The sequence below is a fragment of the Entelurus aequoreus genome, linkage group LG10, assembly GCF_033978785.1.
Source record: "Entelurus aequoreus isolate RoL-2023_Sb linkage group LG10, RoL_Eaeq_v1.1, whole genome shotgun sequence".
Classification (NCBI taxonomy): domain Eukaryota; kingdom Metazoa; phylum Chordata; class Actinopteri; order Syngnathiformes; family Syngnathidae; genus Entelurus; species Entelurus aequoreus.
In genome coordinates, this window is record NC_084740.1 from 71,449,690 (window position 1) to 71,469,208 (window position 19,519).

A 19,519-nucleotide genomic window follows, 5' to 3' on the forward strand; every position below is an offset into this window, starting at 1 on the left:
ATGCCAGGATAACAAATGTTTCACTTTTCAAGAAAATTAATTTTCTCTTTTACCAATATTTGAAACACGTAAACAAAGTAACCCAAATTTCCCTGTTGTGGGATCAATAAATGCTTATCTTATCTTACCTTAAACCACAGACATAAAATCTAAACTCATTCAAACTTTTATTTTTACTTTTTATTTTTAACAACATTGAACATAAAGATTGTTATGGGGACCAGGTGGAAGTGATTAACTATACACGGAAGAAGTGTGAGCAGAGCAGCGAGTGCAGTACCAGCTACAGCCCGATGAGGGGGCTGCTGTGCAAATGTCTCACACTCAAACTAACCAGTAATCATGTTTTATAGGCCAAAGCTTAAAAATCACTGAGGCATCTTCAGAATGGATCTGACTATCATTTAAAAAGGTTTCCCTTTAGGGGACCTGTTTTATTGTCCCCATACCGTCAGAGGTCCCCTAAAGGTGACTGTGTAAACAGAGCCATGTCCCCATTAAGCAAGCATTGCCAGAACACACACACACACACACACACACACACACACACACACACACACACACACACACACACACACACACACACACACACACACACACACACACACACACACACACACACACACACACACACACACACACACACACACACACACACACACACACACACACACAAAAGAAGAGTTGTGTAGAAACAATAAGTGCATTCTTCTTGGTCAGTGTTTATGAGACATTCAAATTTAAATGTATTCAAATTAATTCATGAAGGCCCAACCCGAATAAATTTGGATCTTGTATGAAATTATGATTGTATTTTGCGATAGACTGGTCCTAAATATGGCGCAATACTAACGATGTTCAAATAATAACGGTATTGCGCGGTTAATATTTAGCAGGCAACTAGCGTTCTACTCGTCAGCTGGCAACTAGAGCACTAATTGCTAGTGACAACTAACGCAATAATCACAAGCTGGAAACTGGAGTGTTAATCGCAAGCTGGCAATGGGCTTGTTAATCGCTAACTGACAAATATCGCGCCGATCGCTAGCTGGCAACAAACGCACCAATCGCTAGCTGACAACTAACGGTCCAATTGCTAGCTGACAACTAGGCTATTGATCGCCGGCTGACAGCTAACATTCTAATCGTTAACAGAGAACTAGTGCACTAATCGCTAGCCGACAACTAGTACGCAGATCCCTACCTGGCATCTAGCACGCTAATCGCTAGCTGACAGCTCGGGTGGCAATCACTAGCTGACAATTAGAGCGCTAATCGTTGGATGGCAACTAAAGTGCTAATTGATAGTGACAACTAACGGGTTAATCGCTAGCTGGCATCTGGGGTGTTAATCGCTAACTGACAAATATCGCGCCAATCGCTAGCTGGCAACAAACGCACCAATCGCTAGCTGACAACTAGCGCACCAATCGCTAGCTGACAACTAGGTCGTTGATTGCTAGCTGACAACTAGGTCGTTGATCGCTAGCTGACAGTTAACACGCTAATTGTTAACAGATAATTAGCGCACTAATCGCTAGCCGACGACTAGCGAGCAGATCTCTACCTGGCATCTAGCACGCTAATTGCTAGCTGACAATTAGAGTGCTAATCGTTGGATGGGAACTACAGTGCTAATTGCTAGTAACAACTAACGCGTTAATCGCTAACTGACAAATATCGTGCCAATCGCTAGCTGGCAACAAACGCACCAATCGCTAGCTGACAACTAACGCACCAATCGCTTGCTGACAACTTGTGCTCCAATTGCTAGCTGACAGTTAACACGCTAATCGTTAACAGAGAATTAGCGCACTATTTGCTAGCTGACGACCAGCACGCAGATCGCTGGCTGGTAAGTGGCGCGGCAATCGCTAGCTGACAACTAGGGTGGTAATTACTATCCGACAACTAACGCTCCAATTCTTAGCTGACAACTAGGTCGTTGATTGCTAGATGACAGCTAACACGGTACTCGTTAACTGAGAACTAGCGCACTAATCGCTAGCCAACGACTAGCGCACAGATCCCTACCTGGCATCTAGCACGCTAATGGCTGGCTGGCAAGTAGCGCACCAATCGCTAGCTGACAATTAGAGCGCTAATCATTGGATAGCAACTAGAGTGCTAATTGTTAGCTGACAACTAAAGCGCTAATTGCTAGTTATCTTACAATGTGTTGGCTGAATTTTCATGTTTAGTCAAAGTAATTTACATTTGTGGAAAAATTGCGAGGGGGAATATGAGAAAATATTTTTTCTACAATCAACTAAAAATGTCATGGTCCCCTGCAGTACCTGTTCTGAACCTCGGATCTAACCCTTTTTCCGAAAAGCGGCTAGATTTCTGGAGACTTTGTAATGGAAGCATGTATCACGCTTGTCATCGAGCCCCGGGTGCCGCTGGGTCTTCTGTCATCTAAAAGCACTCACACAACTGTAGATGTACACTGCTGCACCAAAGTCTAGATAGATGAATGGAAGGGTTGTGTCATTTAGGGCATCAGGTGTAAAAACTAAGCCACGGGCGACCGTGATGGGAAAAAGCTAAGAGAGAAAAAAAAACCTGTAACTCTGCACTTGTGCAACATAATAGATGCAGGAGTGGGACAGGAGGACACAGACAAGGTTTCTCATTGTCCCATTGGGTTGAGTTTTTCCTTGCCCTGATGTGGGATCTGAGCCGAGGATGTCGTTGTGGCTTGTGCAGCCCTTTGAGACGCTTGTGATTTAGGGCTATATAGGGATGATGTTTGATAAGAAATTATCGAGTTCGAGTCTATTATCGAATCCTCTTATCGATGCGATTCCTTATCGATTCTCTTATCGAGTCCAGATAGGTTGTTGTATATGGAAAAAAACACACAATATTTGGTTTAACAAAAGCTCACTTTTATTATATAAGAAAACAATTTAATCTAAAAAATAAATAAATATTGACTGTTACCCCTCTAAAAAAATAAAATAAAATGAATAAATATTGACTGTTGTTACCCAAAGTATATTAAGTGGGATTTTTCAGAAAAACAAATATATACAGTATCACAAAAATAACCTGTCTCTGTGATCATTATAGGTGTATAAATAATACTATAGTGTTAAATAAAATCAGTCCCTTGGGCACAAAACTGGAAATAACACAGCTCTCCAAAAAGTGCACTTCTGCTGTTATTTGACATAACTGTTTGTTATGATGCTTTGACATTTTTGCACTTTATTTCTTTATTGAAAGAAAATTCTATGAAGAGAAAAGTTGTTTGCAAATGTGGTTACAATGCTAAAAAAATGAAAAGTTAAAGTTAAAAAAAGAAATACACTTTATTGAGTTAACATTGTTTCTTTATAGGGGGAAAGATGTTATGAGCTAGGGAATATAACAACTACACTACCCAGCATGCAACGGGAGTGACGAGCATGCACGGTAGTGTTGGTGCATGTCGTCACCCGTGAAAGTAAACGTCAAGAACTCAGCCAACACGCCTCGTCTGCATTATTTATAATTAGACAGACAACACATATACAGTGTGATTTTGTTTTGTTTACAAGGAAAGAAAAACAAAAGTTAAAAAAGGGAGATCATGTCATATATGTTGTATATATATGTGACCTGTGCTGGCAAAATGAGTCACAATGAGGAAATTTTAAAAACGGAGTTATTGTTATTTACACATTCTCCATCTGAAGACCTTCAAAATGATATATGGTTTGTTGGAATCGGACAGAAAATGACCGAGTTACATCCGATTGAAGTCGACCAAGTTTGAGGGTCCGTTTTGAGAAAAACCAGCTTAAAGTTTACTGTTCCAGAACAGAATGTTCCAAAACAAAACTCCATAGCAACCATACCTTAAAAGTCCTTGTAGCAACACCAAAATTGGTACAATTAAAGTCAAATCCCATGTCGAAAGGAAAAATATATATTCAACTCTATTGAAAACGGTTATGTACAAAAATTTCAAAACTGTTATGTCACAATTTTTTTGTTCACTGGTCAGTTTGTCAGCTGGTCAGCTGTCTGTAATATTCCTGACCAGCAGCACTAAGAAGATTCGCCGACTGCAGTGAATTTAGCGCACTTGCAACCATCTGTGTACCCTCTCCACCTTCTAAATCCATTACGGAATGTAAAACAGTCTAACTTATCCACAAAAATAATAATTAAATGTTCGAAAATCACCTTTTTTCACCAAATATTCCGCTCGAATTACTGTGTTGTTTTTCATCAGGGCGCTGCCATGATACCACAATGCACCGCGCGGGGTGATTCAACCAATGAGGGTACGCCTCACAGCGACCCTTAGCAACAAGCCGGATTTGTTTACGTCGGGACAGGTTTAAAAACTCGAATTATATTGGTTCAGAATGGAGTCATCGGGAATTCCATGCTCATTTTTAGAAAGTACGTAAACTTGGCGTCACAATGATACCAAATATGGCTAGGGGGATTCCCCCTTATTGCCGCGAGTGAGCGTTGAAAACACTTGATTTTCTCAAGGAATTTTAACACAAAGGACTCATTTCTGAAGACATACCTCGTACAAAACCTTCAAATAAAGGTGATTTAAGATGTTTTCTTGCTATTTCGATGATTGGGATCGCTAGATTGTGGCTTTATGGACTCATTTTTGTGAAAATCTCAATTTCAACCAAGATAAAAAAATGTTCACTTATTTGCCTGTAGGTCAAAATTAGCCTGTGCGTATTCCGACTCATTTTGCCAGCACGGGTCACATATATGTATGTGCTGCGGTTGCTTTAAGAACGTTGCGACAGCTGCCGTAAAGGAGGTGCGTTGCTAGCCTGGTTGCTATGTTTCCGGTGGGTCGTAAAAGTGTTCTTCATGTGTTTGTACCCTGCTCAAATCTCTCAGTAAAGTTATTCATTGGATTATACCTTTTTGTTTTGGACTTTATTACACCTTGGAGCGCTTTTTCCCGTCCATTTTTTTCCTGCTTTCGCTATCTGCGCCTAATGACTGAGCTACGTGACGTCATTTCTTGTGATGTCTCAAAGGGCATTTCTGGTCGGGACGGGATTCGTTCCGAGGGATTCGAATAAAGAACCAACTCTTTTTCTTTACTATAGTGGTCTCGATAACGGGTACCGGTTCTCAAAAAGGGATTCGAGTCCGAGGACTCGGTTCTTTTCATATCGAACAACCGGGAAAACCGGTTTCGAGTATCATCCCTAGGGCTATATAAGTAAACATTGATTGATAAGCGGGCTATATCTTTAAAATATGTTGAGTTGTTTGTAAAACAGACATCAGATGAAATTTAAACGGAGGCTGGAGTAGTAAACTGCATAGAATCTCCCCGGTTAGTCCAAGTCTCCTGGTTCTAAATGCATCATGGCAGCAGTTTGCACCGTGGGGTGTGATTATGCTTTTTTTAGAGGCACGTCTCCCCGTCTTCCTCCTGCCTCCTCCCTCTCCAGGTCCCTCCAGATCTCTGGTTTGATAATTAGAGCTTTTTCTCAGGCCCGTCTACGCCTCTGTCTTTTCTCCTGGCACATCCTCCGAAGACACAGATTCTTGCAACCCCCCCCCCCCCAACACACACACAAAACTGTCCACAGTCAAAACCAGTCCACACACCAAACTGGACTACATAGCAATCCGGTCCAACAACAAGATAAGCACAAAGTCCCCAGGCCCTGATCTTGTCTTGACGACAAAAAAACTGGTTTGCTGGGAGTAAGTAAGTAGAAAGTTAAAAAGCTCGTAAACCGTGGCATGTGGCACGGCGCTGGCGGTGTGATTTGTAGCCCATTTGGGGGGGCCGGGCAGCGAGCCCGGGCGCAAGTCTACTCGGGCTGAAGACCAACCAGACCGTGCCGACGGATGAATGAGGGAAAAGGAAAAGGGGGAGAGGAAGTGGCGGCAACGCTGATGTCTGTGGTCATTCACTGCACGGACCATTTGGAGGGAAAGGGCATCGAACAATGCAGGGCAGCGAGAGTGTTTCGAGGAAACTGATAAGAACTCTATGTCTTCCTCTATGAGTCTCTGAGGACTGGCGAATGTCAACACGCTGCAGTAAAAACCTCCTCCGGGCTGACACTCGCCAGCCGCTACATTAGGAACACTTCCTTTAAGGTCCAAGAGGAGAGCTGTATTTACAGAGATACCAAGAATGACGCAGTGCATATATGTCCGCCTGGCTTGTAGATTCCACACCAGTCCTGTAGGTGGCAGCACTGCAGAGTACAAAGTGTGTGCTAACTTACGCCAGCGGGAAGATGTTCACAGCAGCTTAAAGGCCTACTGAAATGAATTTGTTTTATTTAAACGGGAATAGCAGACCCATTCTATGTGTCATACTTGATCATTTCGCGATATTGCCATATTTTTGCTGAAAGGATTTAGTAGAGAAAATCGACGATAAAGTTCGCAACTTTTGCTCGCTGATAAAAAAAGCCTTGCCTGTACCGGAAGTAGCGTGACGTCACAGGAGGTAGGATTCCTCACAATTCCCCGTTGTTTACAATGGAGCGAGAGATTCGGAGTGACAAAGCGACGATTACCCCATTAATTTGAGCGAGGATGAAAGATTCGTAGATGAGGAACATTACAGTGAAGGATTAGAGAGGCAGTGAAGGACGTATCTTTTTTCGCTCTGACTGTAACTTAGGTACAAGCTGGCTCATTGGATTCCACACTCTCTCCTTTTTCTATTGTGGATCACCGAGTTGTATTTTAAACCACCTCGGATACTATATCCTCTTGAAAATGAGAGTCGAGCACGCGAAATGGACATTTAAAGTGACTTTTATCTCCACGACAATACATCGGTGACACACTTAGCTACTGAGCTAACGTGATAGCATCGTTCTCAAATGAAGATAGAAACAAAAGAAATAAACCCCTGACTGGAAGGATAGACAGAAGATCAACAATACTATTAAACCATGTACATGTAACTACACGGTTAAAAATTCTCAGCCTGGTAAGGCTTAACAATGCTGTTGCTAACGACGCTAAGGCTAATTTAGCAACTTAGCAACCGGACCACACAGAACTATGATAAAAACATTAGTGCTCCACCTACGCCAGCCAGCCCTCATCTTCCCATCAACAGCCGTGCTCACCTGCGTTCCAGCGATCGACGGCGCGACGAAGGACTTCATCCGTGGGTTTGGCGGCTAGCATCGGCTAGGCGTAGTAAGTAGTCCTTGTTGTGTTGCTGTAAGTATTGTACTTAGCCGCGAATACACCGATCGATCCCACCTACAACGTTCTTCTTTGCAGCCTCCATTGTTCATTAAACAAACTGCAAAAGATTCACCAACACAGATGTCCAGAATACTGTGGAATTTTGTCGAAGAAAACAAGAGGTTTTTGTATCGGGTCGATGGGGTCCAACCACTTCCGTGGATTTTGTGACGTCACGCGCATAAATCATATCCAAAGGAGTTTTTCAACCGGAAGTGTGGCGGGAATTTTAAAATTGCACTCTATAAGTTAACCCGGCCGTATTGGCATGTGTTTCAATGTTAAGATTTCATCATTGATATATAAACTATCAGACTGCGTGGTCGGTAGTAGTGGCTTTCAGTAGGCCTTTAATGCGAGTAGACAGTAACATTAATTTAGATTCTAGATTAGGGATGCTCAAACTTTTGCACATTGCGCTAAAGAAATTTGGCCGAAACTTCGACTGCATTTAAAATAACTATGAAATATATATATTAGGGTTGTTCGGTATACCGGTACTAGTATAGTATTGCAGTACTAATGAATCAAAAACGGTACTATACTGTGTTTGAAACGTACCGGTTCGCCATATTTTTTATTTATTTTTTTTAACAAGCATGACGGCGCGTCATGACATTGCTGGTTTTACGAGCAGAGGAGCATGTTCGGCAGCGCACAATCACGGAGTACTTACAAGCAGACACAGCGTGTAGACGGAAAAGGGAGAACGGACGCATTTTGGTTTACAAACTGACGATAAAGGTGAAGGTACAACACTGAAACCTCAGCACCTCAGGAAGAGGTGCTTTAAAACATGGCTAGCTAGTTAGCGGCTAATGTCCATCCGCAATCGATAGTGTTTTAGCTTCTTCCAAATCACTAATCCTCCCCTCCATGACGACAAATAAAGTAAGTTTTGTCACGACGGGGTTTTCGCAGCTTACTGCGGGGTTCGTTCTCCCGAAATGCAGACGGACCACTCCGGACATGGCGTGCAGGTAGGAACATGATTTAATTATCAAAACTCAAAGAGGTAGAAAAAACAGAAAACGAGGCGACAGAACAACGTGCCTGATCGCACTAGAAGCTAAAGCTAACACTTAGCATGGACTATGGACAAGAAATAATCACGTAACTTTGGCATGAAACAAACAACTTACGTAGCAGGTTGCATGAAGCGAACAATGACGCCAGGCCGACTGACCGGCAAAGGCAGGCTTAAATAATGCCTCTGATTAGTGCTAGGGAAGCAGGTGAGCGGGCGGACACTAATCAGAGACAGGTGGAAATTAAGGCTGCAACAACTAATCGATTAAATCGATTAAAATCAATTAAAATCAATTATAAAAATAGTTGGCGATTAATTTAGTAATCGATTCGTTGGATCTATGCTATGCGCATGCGCAGAGGCAATTATTATTATTTATTTTTTTATAAACCTTTATTTATAAACTGCAACATGTACAAACAGCTGAGAAACAATAATCAAAATAAGTATGGTGCCAGTATGCTGTTCTTTTTCAATAAAATACTGGAAAGGATAGAAATGTAGTTTGTCTCTTTTATCCGATTATTAATCGAAGTAATAATCGACAGATTAATCGATTATCAAATTAATCGTTAGTTGCAGCCCTAGTGGAAATAATAAGTAACCATGGTAACTAAAACAAACAAGGGTGCACAAAAACAGGAACTATGGAGTCCAAAACTAACAGAACATAACAAAACATGATCCGGACCACGGATCATGACAAGTTTTTTTACAAGTATCATCCCTGCAGGAAGAGGAATAGCTAAACATGCTTCATTACACACCGTAGGAGGATACAATAGCTCACCGGCACCACAATGTAAACAAATGCCATGGGTGGATCTACACCTGACGTCCACTGTAATGATACCAAGTACAAGAGTGTACTCGTCGATACTACTATGATTACATCAATATTTTTAAGCGTCACAAAATTCATATTATATTCAGAAACTCAGGAAATACGTCCCTGGACACATATGAACTTAAATTATGATCAATGTATGATCCTGTAACTACTTGGTATCTGATCGATACCTACATGTACTAATTTAAAGTATCAAACAACAGAAGAATAAGTGATTTTTACATTTTAACAGAAGTGTAGATAGAACATGGTGAAACGGAAAATAACCGGATATTAACAGTAAATGAACAAGTACATTAATAATCCATTTTTACAGCTTGTCCTTTATAATGTTGACAAAATAATAGAATGATAAATGACACAATATGTTACCGCATACGTCAGCAGACAAATTAGGAGCCGTTGTTTGTTTACTTACTACTAAAAGACAAGTTGAGTTTGTTGTATGTTCACTATTTTATTTAAGGACAAAATTGTTCTTCGATTGCAACAAGAAACATTTGTTTATGTACCCTAAGATTTTTTGTTAAAATAAAGAGAGCTATTTAGAGAGTTTTGTGGGCAAAATAGAGAGGCCTCATAGACTCCATTGTTAGCAGACTTTTTATTTAATTACGACTTAGAATGCATAAAAAAAGAAAACCGTATGTGTGCATGTCTTATATAGGGATTGTGAATGATAAACTGCACATCTTTCTACTTGTCTTTCTAATTTTTGCATATTTCCAGTATGACTGATTTGATAACTCAGAGTGCAGAAGCGTTCTTCCAGTGACGTCGATCTCCGGAAATAGCCGAAGGTATTCGGAGCGGAATATTCAGAGTGGCTGACTGAATTTGTGGCATTTTGTGATGTTTAGAAGGTATTTTCACATACTTAGCGCCTTATAAATACAATTGGATATGGTTTAATGAATACAATGAAACAGAATTAAGCATATAAAGTCAACTTGTTTTTCCACTCTACTGGTACTTTAACTAAAACAACAGAAGAAAGTTAATTTGTAGTTCTTAACATATTTGTTTTGCTTTTCAGGCTTTTTTCCAGCCACTTTTTGTTCCTCTCTTATAGCGTTTTTTACAATTACCTTCATACGCGTCACAGTCAATTATGCAAACTTGGCAACGATGTAGATGACGTCATCTACAACAGTTCAACATCGAAAACAATTAGCAATAAAAAAAGACAATCAAAATAATATACATATTGTGAAATGCAAGGTTTTCCGAGCAAAGATGTTTTAAATACAGCTCTCGACTGTGTACCTAATAAAGTGTCTAGTGAGTCTACGTGTGTGCTTAAACATGATTCTTTATACAGTGTTTCCCACACATTCATTTATTTGTGGCGGCCCGCCACGAAAGAATTACGTCCGCCACAAATAAATAAATAAAATAAAAAATAATTGTCCTGTCCAGCTTCTCAGGCAAATCATATAGTTGATGTAGATGCCCATATAGGCTGTTCAGATTTACTTTACAAAAGAGAAGTGTAGGATACTTCTCTTGTTGCCTTATTTGTATTTGACCACTACTGTTTTCTGTTTATTTGTTACTGACTGTGGCAGGACACCTCTGCCTCTGTTTCACTTTATGTTGCTGGTAAATAATATGGTTGTAGTAGTAGGCTAAAGTTAAATTATTTAGTATGCACTAATTAAAGGGGCAGAGCTTTAAGAGACATTTTAGCTTTTATATTTTATAAGATATATTTTTTGTAAGAACCACAATTAATAAATATATTTCAGTGAATAACTTATTGTTCAAATCTGTATATAAATATGTACATAAAGTGTTGTAATTATATTGTAAAATGGATGGATGGATGGATGTATGGACGTTTAAAACAAAACTGTTATTATTAATTAGTAAGTATACATTTTTTTAGCCTTTTTAGAGAAAATCATATGATTGTAGTAAATTATGCAAATTGCTCGATGATGTCATGGTAACCACGCCCATAGGCACGCACCCACCGCCACAGGTATCTTGGCAGTTTATGGGAAACACCTATCATATTAAAAAAGCTAACTAACCATGTTTATTTTATTATTTTTTTACCTCTATGTCAGTTACTGTAACCTAACAGACGCTCAGCTTTTCCCAGGATGCAGTTTCAAGAAGAGCCTCAGGGCTCTTGGATAAGACACTCATTTATGAGGCATGACGTGCTTCAACCTGACAATCCTTATAAATTAAAATATTGGCTACTTAATACACAACACCCACAGACTCGATACAACGAAGTGTTTTTTGTGGTAGTAACATTTGAGGTGAAAAATGAGCTGTCCAATTGAAAAGGTATGCAATGTCAAAGATTCCCAACATAGATTGGTTCTCATGGAACTCGCCCGTGTATTACAGGGTACATTCAGTACATAAATCATCAAGTCCCAAAAAGTGAACTAGGGGCATCTGCAATGTGTCTCATGTCCTTACAGCGAGGAACTGTCCTCATTTAAGTTGGCCTACTCAGCTCAGATACTGTGATAAATAATGCAGCAGCCAAAAATGTTTAGAAGCAACCCAGGCTGCAGGCTTACAAATATACCAATTTCACAACTTTTTCAACACACGAAAGCTAAGGTTAACAACATACAGTTCAGGTTTCGGAATAGAGTTGTAGGATTAGGCAAAAAATGTGAATCACGATTTGTGACGTTTTTAAATTAACTGTTTTTTAGTCATATTGTCATAATTGCAGGGTTTCCCCTCAATGTAAGCGATCATGGCCGCGGCAAAATTATAGCCGCCACACCTTAAAAATGTGTTTGTTTTACGTGAAAACAAATGAAAGTAATATAATGTATTGTAGCTTCCAGAAGAAGTCATACAAAGTCCAGCATTATTTTTCACTTGCATTCCCAATCTTAAACTAACAACCGGCTCAATTCCAACTAGGGATGGACGATATACCGGTACTAGTAAAGTACCGCGATACTAATGACTCATATTCGGTACTATACCACCTCTAAAAAGTACCGGTTCCTGCCCACGCCCCCTTTTTTTTCGTCACGTCATTATAAAGCTGGTTTTACGAGCAGAGGAGTATGTTCGGCAGCGCACAATCACAGAGTACTTACAAGCAGACACAGCGTGTAGACAGAAAAGGGAGAACGGACGCGTTTTGGCTTGAAAATTAACGATAAAGGTGAATTTATAACACTGAAACGCCCTCAGGAAGAGGTGTTTTAAAACATGGCTGGCTAGCTAGCAGCTAACATCCATCCGCAGTCTGTAGTGTTTTAGCTACTTCTAAATCACTAATCCTTGTCTTCATGGCGACAAATAAAGTAAGTTTCTTACAAGAATCATCCCTGCAGGACGGGAAATAACTAAACATGCTTCACTACACACCGCAGCTCACCAGCGTCACAATGTAAACAAACCCCATGGGTGGATCTACACCTGACATCCACTGTAATGATACCAACCAAGTACAGGAGCGTATCTAGTCAATACTACTATGATTACATCGATATTTTTTAGCATCACAAAATCTTTTTTTAGTTTTTTTAAATATTTATATTATTTTTTTAGAAACTCAGGAAATACGTCCCTGGACACATGAGGACTTAAATTATGACCAAAGCATGATCCTATAACTACTTGGTATCGAATTGATGCCCAAATTTGTGGTATTATGCAAAACTAATTTAAAGTATCAAATAACAGAAGAATAAGTGATTATTACATTTTAACAGAAGTGTAGATAAAACATGTTAAAAGAGAAAGTAAGCAGATATTAACAGTAAATTAACAAGTAGATTAATAATTAGGGATGTCCGATAATGGCTTTTTGCCGATATCCAATATGCCGATATTGTCCAACTCTTTAATTACCGATACCGATATCAACGATACCGATATCACCCGATATATACAGTCGTGGAATTAACACATTATTATGCCTAATTTGGACAACCAGGTATGGTGAAGATAAGGTACTTTTTAAAAAAAGAATAAAATAAAATAAGATAAATAAATTAAAAACATTTTCTTGAATAAAAAAGAAAGTAAAACAATATAAAAACAGTTACATAGAAACTAGTAATTAATGAAAATTTGTAAAATTAACTGTTAAAGGTTAGTATTATTAGTGGACCAGCAGCACGCACAATCATGTGTGCTTACGGACTGTATCCCTTGCAGACTGTATTGATATACCGTATTTCCTTGAATAGCCGCAGGGGCGTTAATTAATTTAAAACCTCCTGTCACTCCTGCGTTTACCGGAAACCGGCGGGATGGCCGTGCATGCGGTAATTATTTTAAAACCTCTTCTCACTCCGGCGTTTACCAAAAGGAATCCATAAAATTTAGTCGTGCGCTTTAAGTGTGATGTAAGCATACCATCATGAAAAGCACATTTAATTAAAAAAAACCTTATTATGGTCTTACCTGTACTTATAAATGGAGTCCATTTGCAGCTCCTTCTGACCAAAAGCATCGATAACTGGTTTATAGAAGTCTTCATTATTTCCTTTTTTCCGTTTTAAAAGTCTCTGTCTCGATGGAGATATTCCTTTAATTATTACCTCCTGCTTCCATTGAAAGTCCAGTTTAGAAAACTGTTTTATTTTAGATACCCTCCTTGTTAAAAGGAAATAAACTCAAACTCAACTCAACTCAAGAGAAAAAAATCTCTTGCTGCGTGTGTTCACTTCTTCTGCAGTACCGGAAGTCGCAAGAAGGATCACTAGCGCGGCAGCGCCCTCTACCACCAGGAGGCGGGAGTCATTTAATGACTTATACAGTATTTCACACACGCAGCTACGGTATATTAATAAAACATAGCTGCTTACTGTTCTCTTTAGCATACTGTACCGGTATTCAATAGCTTGGACCTTAAATCCTACTGAAAAGCTCTTTATCTTTTTTCCTTTGTGCGATTGTAAACTATTGAAAGCAGCTTCCTCCATTTTGAAAATGAGGACAGATGCGTCACTCGTGACGTAACGAATTTGACCCGGTGGAAGTTCTAGCCATATGCTAAATATTTTGCGAAACGAGTTTAACCCGGTGAAAATTATAGACATGCGATAATAAAATTAATATTTTGCGAAACGAATTTGATCCAGCTTCAATAATGAACCGGCGATAAGGCCAAGCATGCGTTAATTATTTTGAGAAACGAGTTTGACCCGGCAGTAATTCTAGACGTGCGAATACTATATTCCCTGCGCAAATTCAAGGAAATACGGTATATTGATATATAATGTAGGAACCAGAATATTAATAACAGAAAGAAACAACCCTTTTGTGTGAATGAGTGTGAATGAGTGTAAATGGGGGAGGGAGGTTTTTTGGGTTGGTGCACTAATTGTAAGTGTATCTTGTGTTTTTTATGTGGATTTAATTTTTTTTTAAAAAACAAACAAAAAAAAACCAATACTGATAATAAAAAAAACGATACCGATAATTTCCGATATTACATTTTAACGCATTTATCGGCCGATAATATCGGCAGACCGATATTATCGGACATCTCTATTAATAATTCATTTTCTACCACTTGTCCTTAATAATGTTGACAAAATAATAGGTAGATAAATGATACAATATGTTACTGCATAAGTCAGCAGCTAAATTAGTAGCCTTTCTTTGCTTACTTACTAATAAAAGAAAAGTTGTCTTGTATGTTCACTATTTTATTTAAGGACAACATTTGTTAAAATAAAGCCAATAATGCCATTTTTGTGGTCCCCTTTATTAAGAAAAGTATCGAAAAACATTTTGGTCCCGATACCAATATTTTGGTATCGGGACCAAAACCCTAATTCCAACCCGTATTACCTCCCGTGCACACACTTCCATCTCTGGGGTTCAGTCCCAGACACAAAACACTTCCTCATTCCTCGTCGAGCCCCTTTTGGACAGGGAAGGTGTGTTCACTATCATGGGAACAATGACCAACAAATCAAAACCACACGGACGTAAAACATTACCACCACAGTATGAATTAATATTTATAGCCTCTTTTTTGTACACTATTGACAAGCGATGCACCGGAAATTTGGCCGCCGAAAAAAGACTTTGATCACCACCGGAACAGCACTGCTGAAACCGGACGTTGTGATGACATGACCATGACGTAGGCAACATGCAGAAGTAGACTCTAAACACACAGTCAACAATAACACCAGAAATAGATCTAGATTTGTTGCTGGTCGTATTTAATAAAGAAAAAGTCACTAAAAGTCTCTTGACACATTCTATTGTTGCTTAATGTACAATAAGAAACAACAATTGACAATAGAGCAAAACGATATAGTACAGAAAATATGTTGATACTAATTAATAAGATTTTATTTTTTACTGGATGTATACCATCCATCTATCCATTTTCTACCGCTTATACATTTTAAAAAAATAAATAATTTAAATTAAAATGAATTTGTATTAATTTGTAAATTATGCAAATTATACAATGACATCATGGTGACCACGCCTCCACCGGGTATTTTGGCAATCTAGGGGAAACCCTCAATTGCAGCCCTTTTTTCTATATACACTTCTGCTAAAATGTAAAAAGCACCTTTGCTTCTGTTATTTGGATACTTTACATCAGAGATGTCCGATAATATCGGACTGCCGATATTATCGGCCGATAAATGCTTTAAAATGTAATATCGGAAATGATCAGCATCGGTTTCAAAAAGTCAAATTCATGACTTTTTAAAACACAGCTGTACGGAGTGGTACACGGACGTAGGGAGAAGTACAGAGCAGTTGCATCTCCCAGTCATACTTGCCAACCCTCACGACTTTCCAGGGAGACTCCCGAACTTCAGTGCCCCTCCCGAAAGTCTCCCGGGGCAACCATTCTCTCGAATTTCTCCCGATTTCCACCCAGACAACAATATTGGGGCCGTGCCTTAAAGGCACTGCCTTTGCGTGCCGGCCCAATCACATAATATCTACGGCTTTTCACACACACAAGTGAATGCAATGCATACTTGGTCAACAGCCATACAGGTCACACTGAGGGTGGCCGTATAAACAACTTTAACATTGTTACAAATATGCGCCACACTGTGAACCCACACCAAACACATTTCGGGAGAACATCCGCACCGTAACACAACAGAACAAATACCCAGAACCCCTTGCAGCACTAACTCTTTCGGGACGCTACAATATACAACCCCCACTATCGCCCCCCCAACCCCGCCCACCTCAACCTCCTCATGCTCTCTCAGGGAGAGCACGTCCCAAATTCCAAGCTGCTGTTTTGAGGCATGTTAAAAAAAATAATGCACTTTGTGACTTCAATAATAAATATGGCAGTGCCATGTTGGCATTTTTTTTCCATAACTTGAGTTGATTTATTTTGGAAAACCTTGTTACATTGTTTAATACATCCAGCGGGGCATCACAACAAAATTAGGCATAATAATGTGTTAATTCCACGACTGTATATATCGGTATAGGTTGATATCGGAATCTGTAATTAAGAGTTGGACAATATCGGAATGTCGGCAAAAAAGCCATTATCGGACATCTCTAATTTATATCCTAAGTGTTTTTCTCTTAAATTCCTCTTGCTTCCAGGGTTCTTTTCTCCCTGAGTTTGTAAACAATAACAACAAAATATTTTTTGATAATAAAAAATATTGATCTAACGACTGTAGTATTGACCATATACTGATACTATATTTGGTATCGTCACTGTTGGTATTTTTATCCATTTGCCTACTTTTAATTGCAATCAAGGGGTCTAGCTTGCGGTTAGTGGTTAGCATATCCTCCTACAGTGTATGTATGTACACTAATATGTTTAGCTATTCATATGATACTTGAAAGAAACATTGTTAATTTTACACCATGTAGAGCCATGGCTTTGTACTGTGGAGGGACATTAGCCACAAGCGAAAACGCTTCCCGAAGTCAAATTTAGCTAGAATTTGTCATCAACATGCATTATCACGATATGATTAAAAGCGCTATCGTCGACCAAATTCTGCCTTTCATGGCAGAGGGCACGGGACCAAGTCCCAGCCAGGGTTGCGTCAGGAGCGGCATCCGCCGTAAAAACTAAGACAAACCATTTATGCGATTGACTCGCTGTGGTGACCCCGGACGGGAAAAGCCAATAGTAGGTACATACAGTGCAGGCCAAAAGTTTGAACACACCTTCTTCTCATTCAATTTCTTTATTTTCATGACTATTTACATTGTAGATTGTCACTGAAGGCATCGAAACTATGAATGACCAAATGAGGAGTTATGTACTTAACAAAAAAAGGTGAAATAACTGAAAACATGTTTTATATTCTAGTTTCTTCAAAATAGCCCCCCTTTGCTCTGATTAGTGCTTTGCGCACTCTTGGCATTCTCTCCATGAGCTTCAAGAGGTAGTCACCTGAAATGGTTTTCACTTCACAGGTGTGCTTGAAGCTCATCGAGGGAATTCCAAGAGTATGCAAAGCAGTAATCAGAGCAAAGGGTGGCTATTTTGCTTCATTTAGGTTTGTAAGACTGAAAATACAAACATTAAGTAAATATTACAAAAGTATAATGTCCATTGTTTATTTCACACAATAGACTACAAATTAGGGCTGGGCGATATGGCCTTTTTTTAATATCTCGATATTTTTAGGCCATGTCACGATACACGATATATATCTCGATACTTTGCCTTAGCCTTGAATGAACACTTGATGCATATAATCACAGCAGTATGATGATTCTATGTGTCTACATTAAAACATTTGTGTTCATACTGCATTAATATATGCTCATTTTAAACTTTCATGCAGAGAGGGAAATCACAACTAAGTCAATTGACCAAAAGTGTATTTATTAAACAGTTATTAAGCAGTGTTCACAAACATTCATGTCATTTCAAAACAGAAAGTGCAAGATTGTCAGAGACATTTTTAAACAAGTTATTAGTGCACTTTTGTGCATGATGTCACTAAGATGACATATCAAAACAACACTAAATTCAAGTGCACTTTTTGTACAGAACGCCACTACAATAGTTTAAAACAAATAAAGTGCACTTTTGTGCATGATGTCACACAAGATATTTCAATAAGTGTCAAATAAAAATGAGCTGCATAATAGGAAATCAAATAGTGTATGTCCTTCGCTATGTGGTAGGTTCCTGCGGACGTTATCTCCTTCTGTTGTTGACTATTTTTTTCATATGTCGTTGTGGCTTGTACAGCCCTTTGAGACACTTGTGATTTAGGGCTATATAAATAAACATTGATTGATGATTGATTGATACGGTGTTGATGTGGAAATGGTTGCTTGGGCATTTAGTTGTTGTGGCACCGAACGGAGATGTTGACATGCAGAGTTTCAAGCACTCTTCATTCTCTAGCAGGTGACTTTTCAAATGATGCTACATATTAGCAGTAATGCTACTTTTTGTAGCAACGCTTTTACTTAATATATTATGGTTTGTTCAACATCTTCCCACTTGAAGCCAAACCACCGCCAGACGATGGACTCCGTGCTGTTTTTCTTGGGAATTAATTCTTCCTTCATTTGTTATTAGATTCGCACCTTCTTTCTCTCGTATTACCACTCGCGCCACAGCTAACGTTACCCATGCCGCTACCTCTCTGCTCCGCGAGGGCATATACGTATGTGACGTATGCAAGAAGGTGCGCTTGTTTTATGTCTCTGTGAGAAGGAGAGACAACAAAGAGTGAGAAGAGCCTGTAGTGTAATGCCCGCAGCTAAAAGCAACTGCGTGAGAACGTATACTCGAATATCACGATACAGTGTTTCCCACACATTCATTTATTTGTGGCGGCGCGCCACGAAAGAATTACGTCCGCCACAAATTTAAAAAAATAAAATAAAAAAAATGTAATTTTTTTTTTTGTCCCCTCCAGCTTCTCAGGCAAATCATATAGTTGATGTAGATGCCCATATCGGCTGTTCAGATTTACTTTACAAAAGAGAAGTGTAGGATACTTCTCTTGTTGCCTTATTTGTATTTGACTTTATTAAATGTATTTATATTAGAAACACAACATGTGTATATAACAAAGGGTGCAAAGTCTGCAGGCAGTAGGGAACACATGGTTAAGTGTAGGGAGTAAAACTGATGGCAGTCTAAAGTTCAAGATTTTTGGAGCTCTTTGTTCAGTGGATCAGATGTTTGATGAAGCTCTGTGTCTATCTACCACCACTACGGTTTTCTGTTTATTTGTTACGGACTGTGGCAGGACACCTCTGCCTCTGTTTCACTTTATGTTGCTGGTAAATAATATGGTTGTAGTAGTAGGCTAAAGTTACATTATTTAGTATGCACTAATTAAAGGGACAGAGCTTTATGAGACATTTTAGCTTTTATATTTTATAAGATATATTTTTTGTAAGAACCACAATTAATAAATATATTTCAGTAAATAACTTATTGTTCAAATCTGTATATAAATATGTACATAAAGTGTTGTAATTAT

The 19,519-nt window shown here is 39.0% G+C and overlaps 1 protein-coding gene across 1 annotated transcript in view; it reads left to right on the forward strand.

Moving 5' to 3' along the window:
- LOC133659231 (ras-associated and pleckstrin homology domains-containing protein 1-like) overlaps positions 1–5,465 on the forward strand; it is an 80,225-nt gene extending 74,760 nt beyond the window's left edge. Inside the window, exon 20 of the mRNA XM_062061965.1 lies at positions 5,436–5,465. Coding sequence (XP_061917949.1) covers positions 5,436–5,465 — 30 coding nt within the window. The remainder of the gene's footprint in view (positions 1–5,435) is intronic.
- The last annotated feature ends 14,054 nt before the right edge of the window (positions 5,466–19,519 follow it).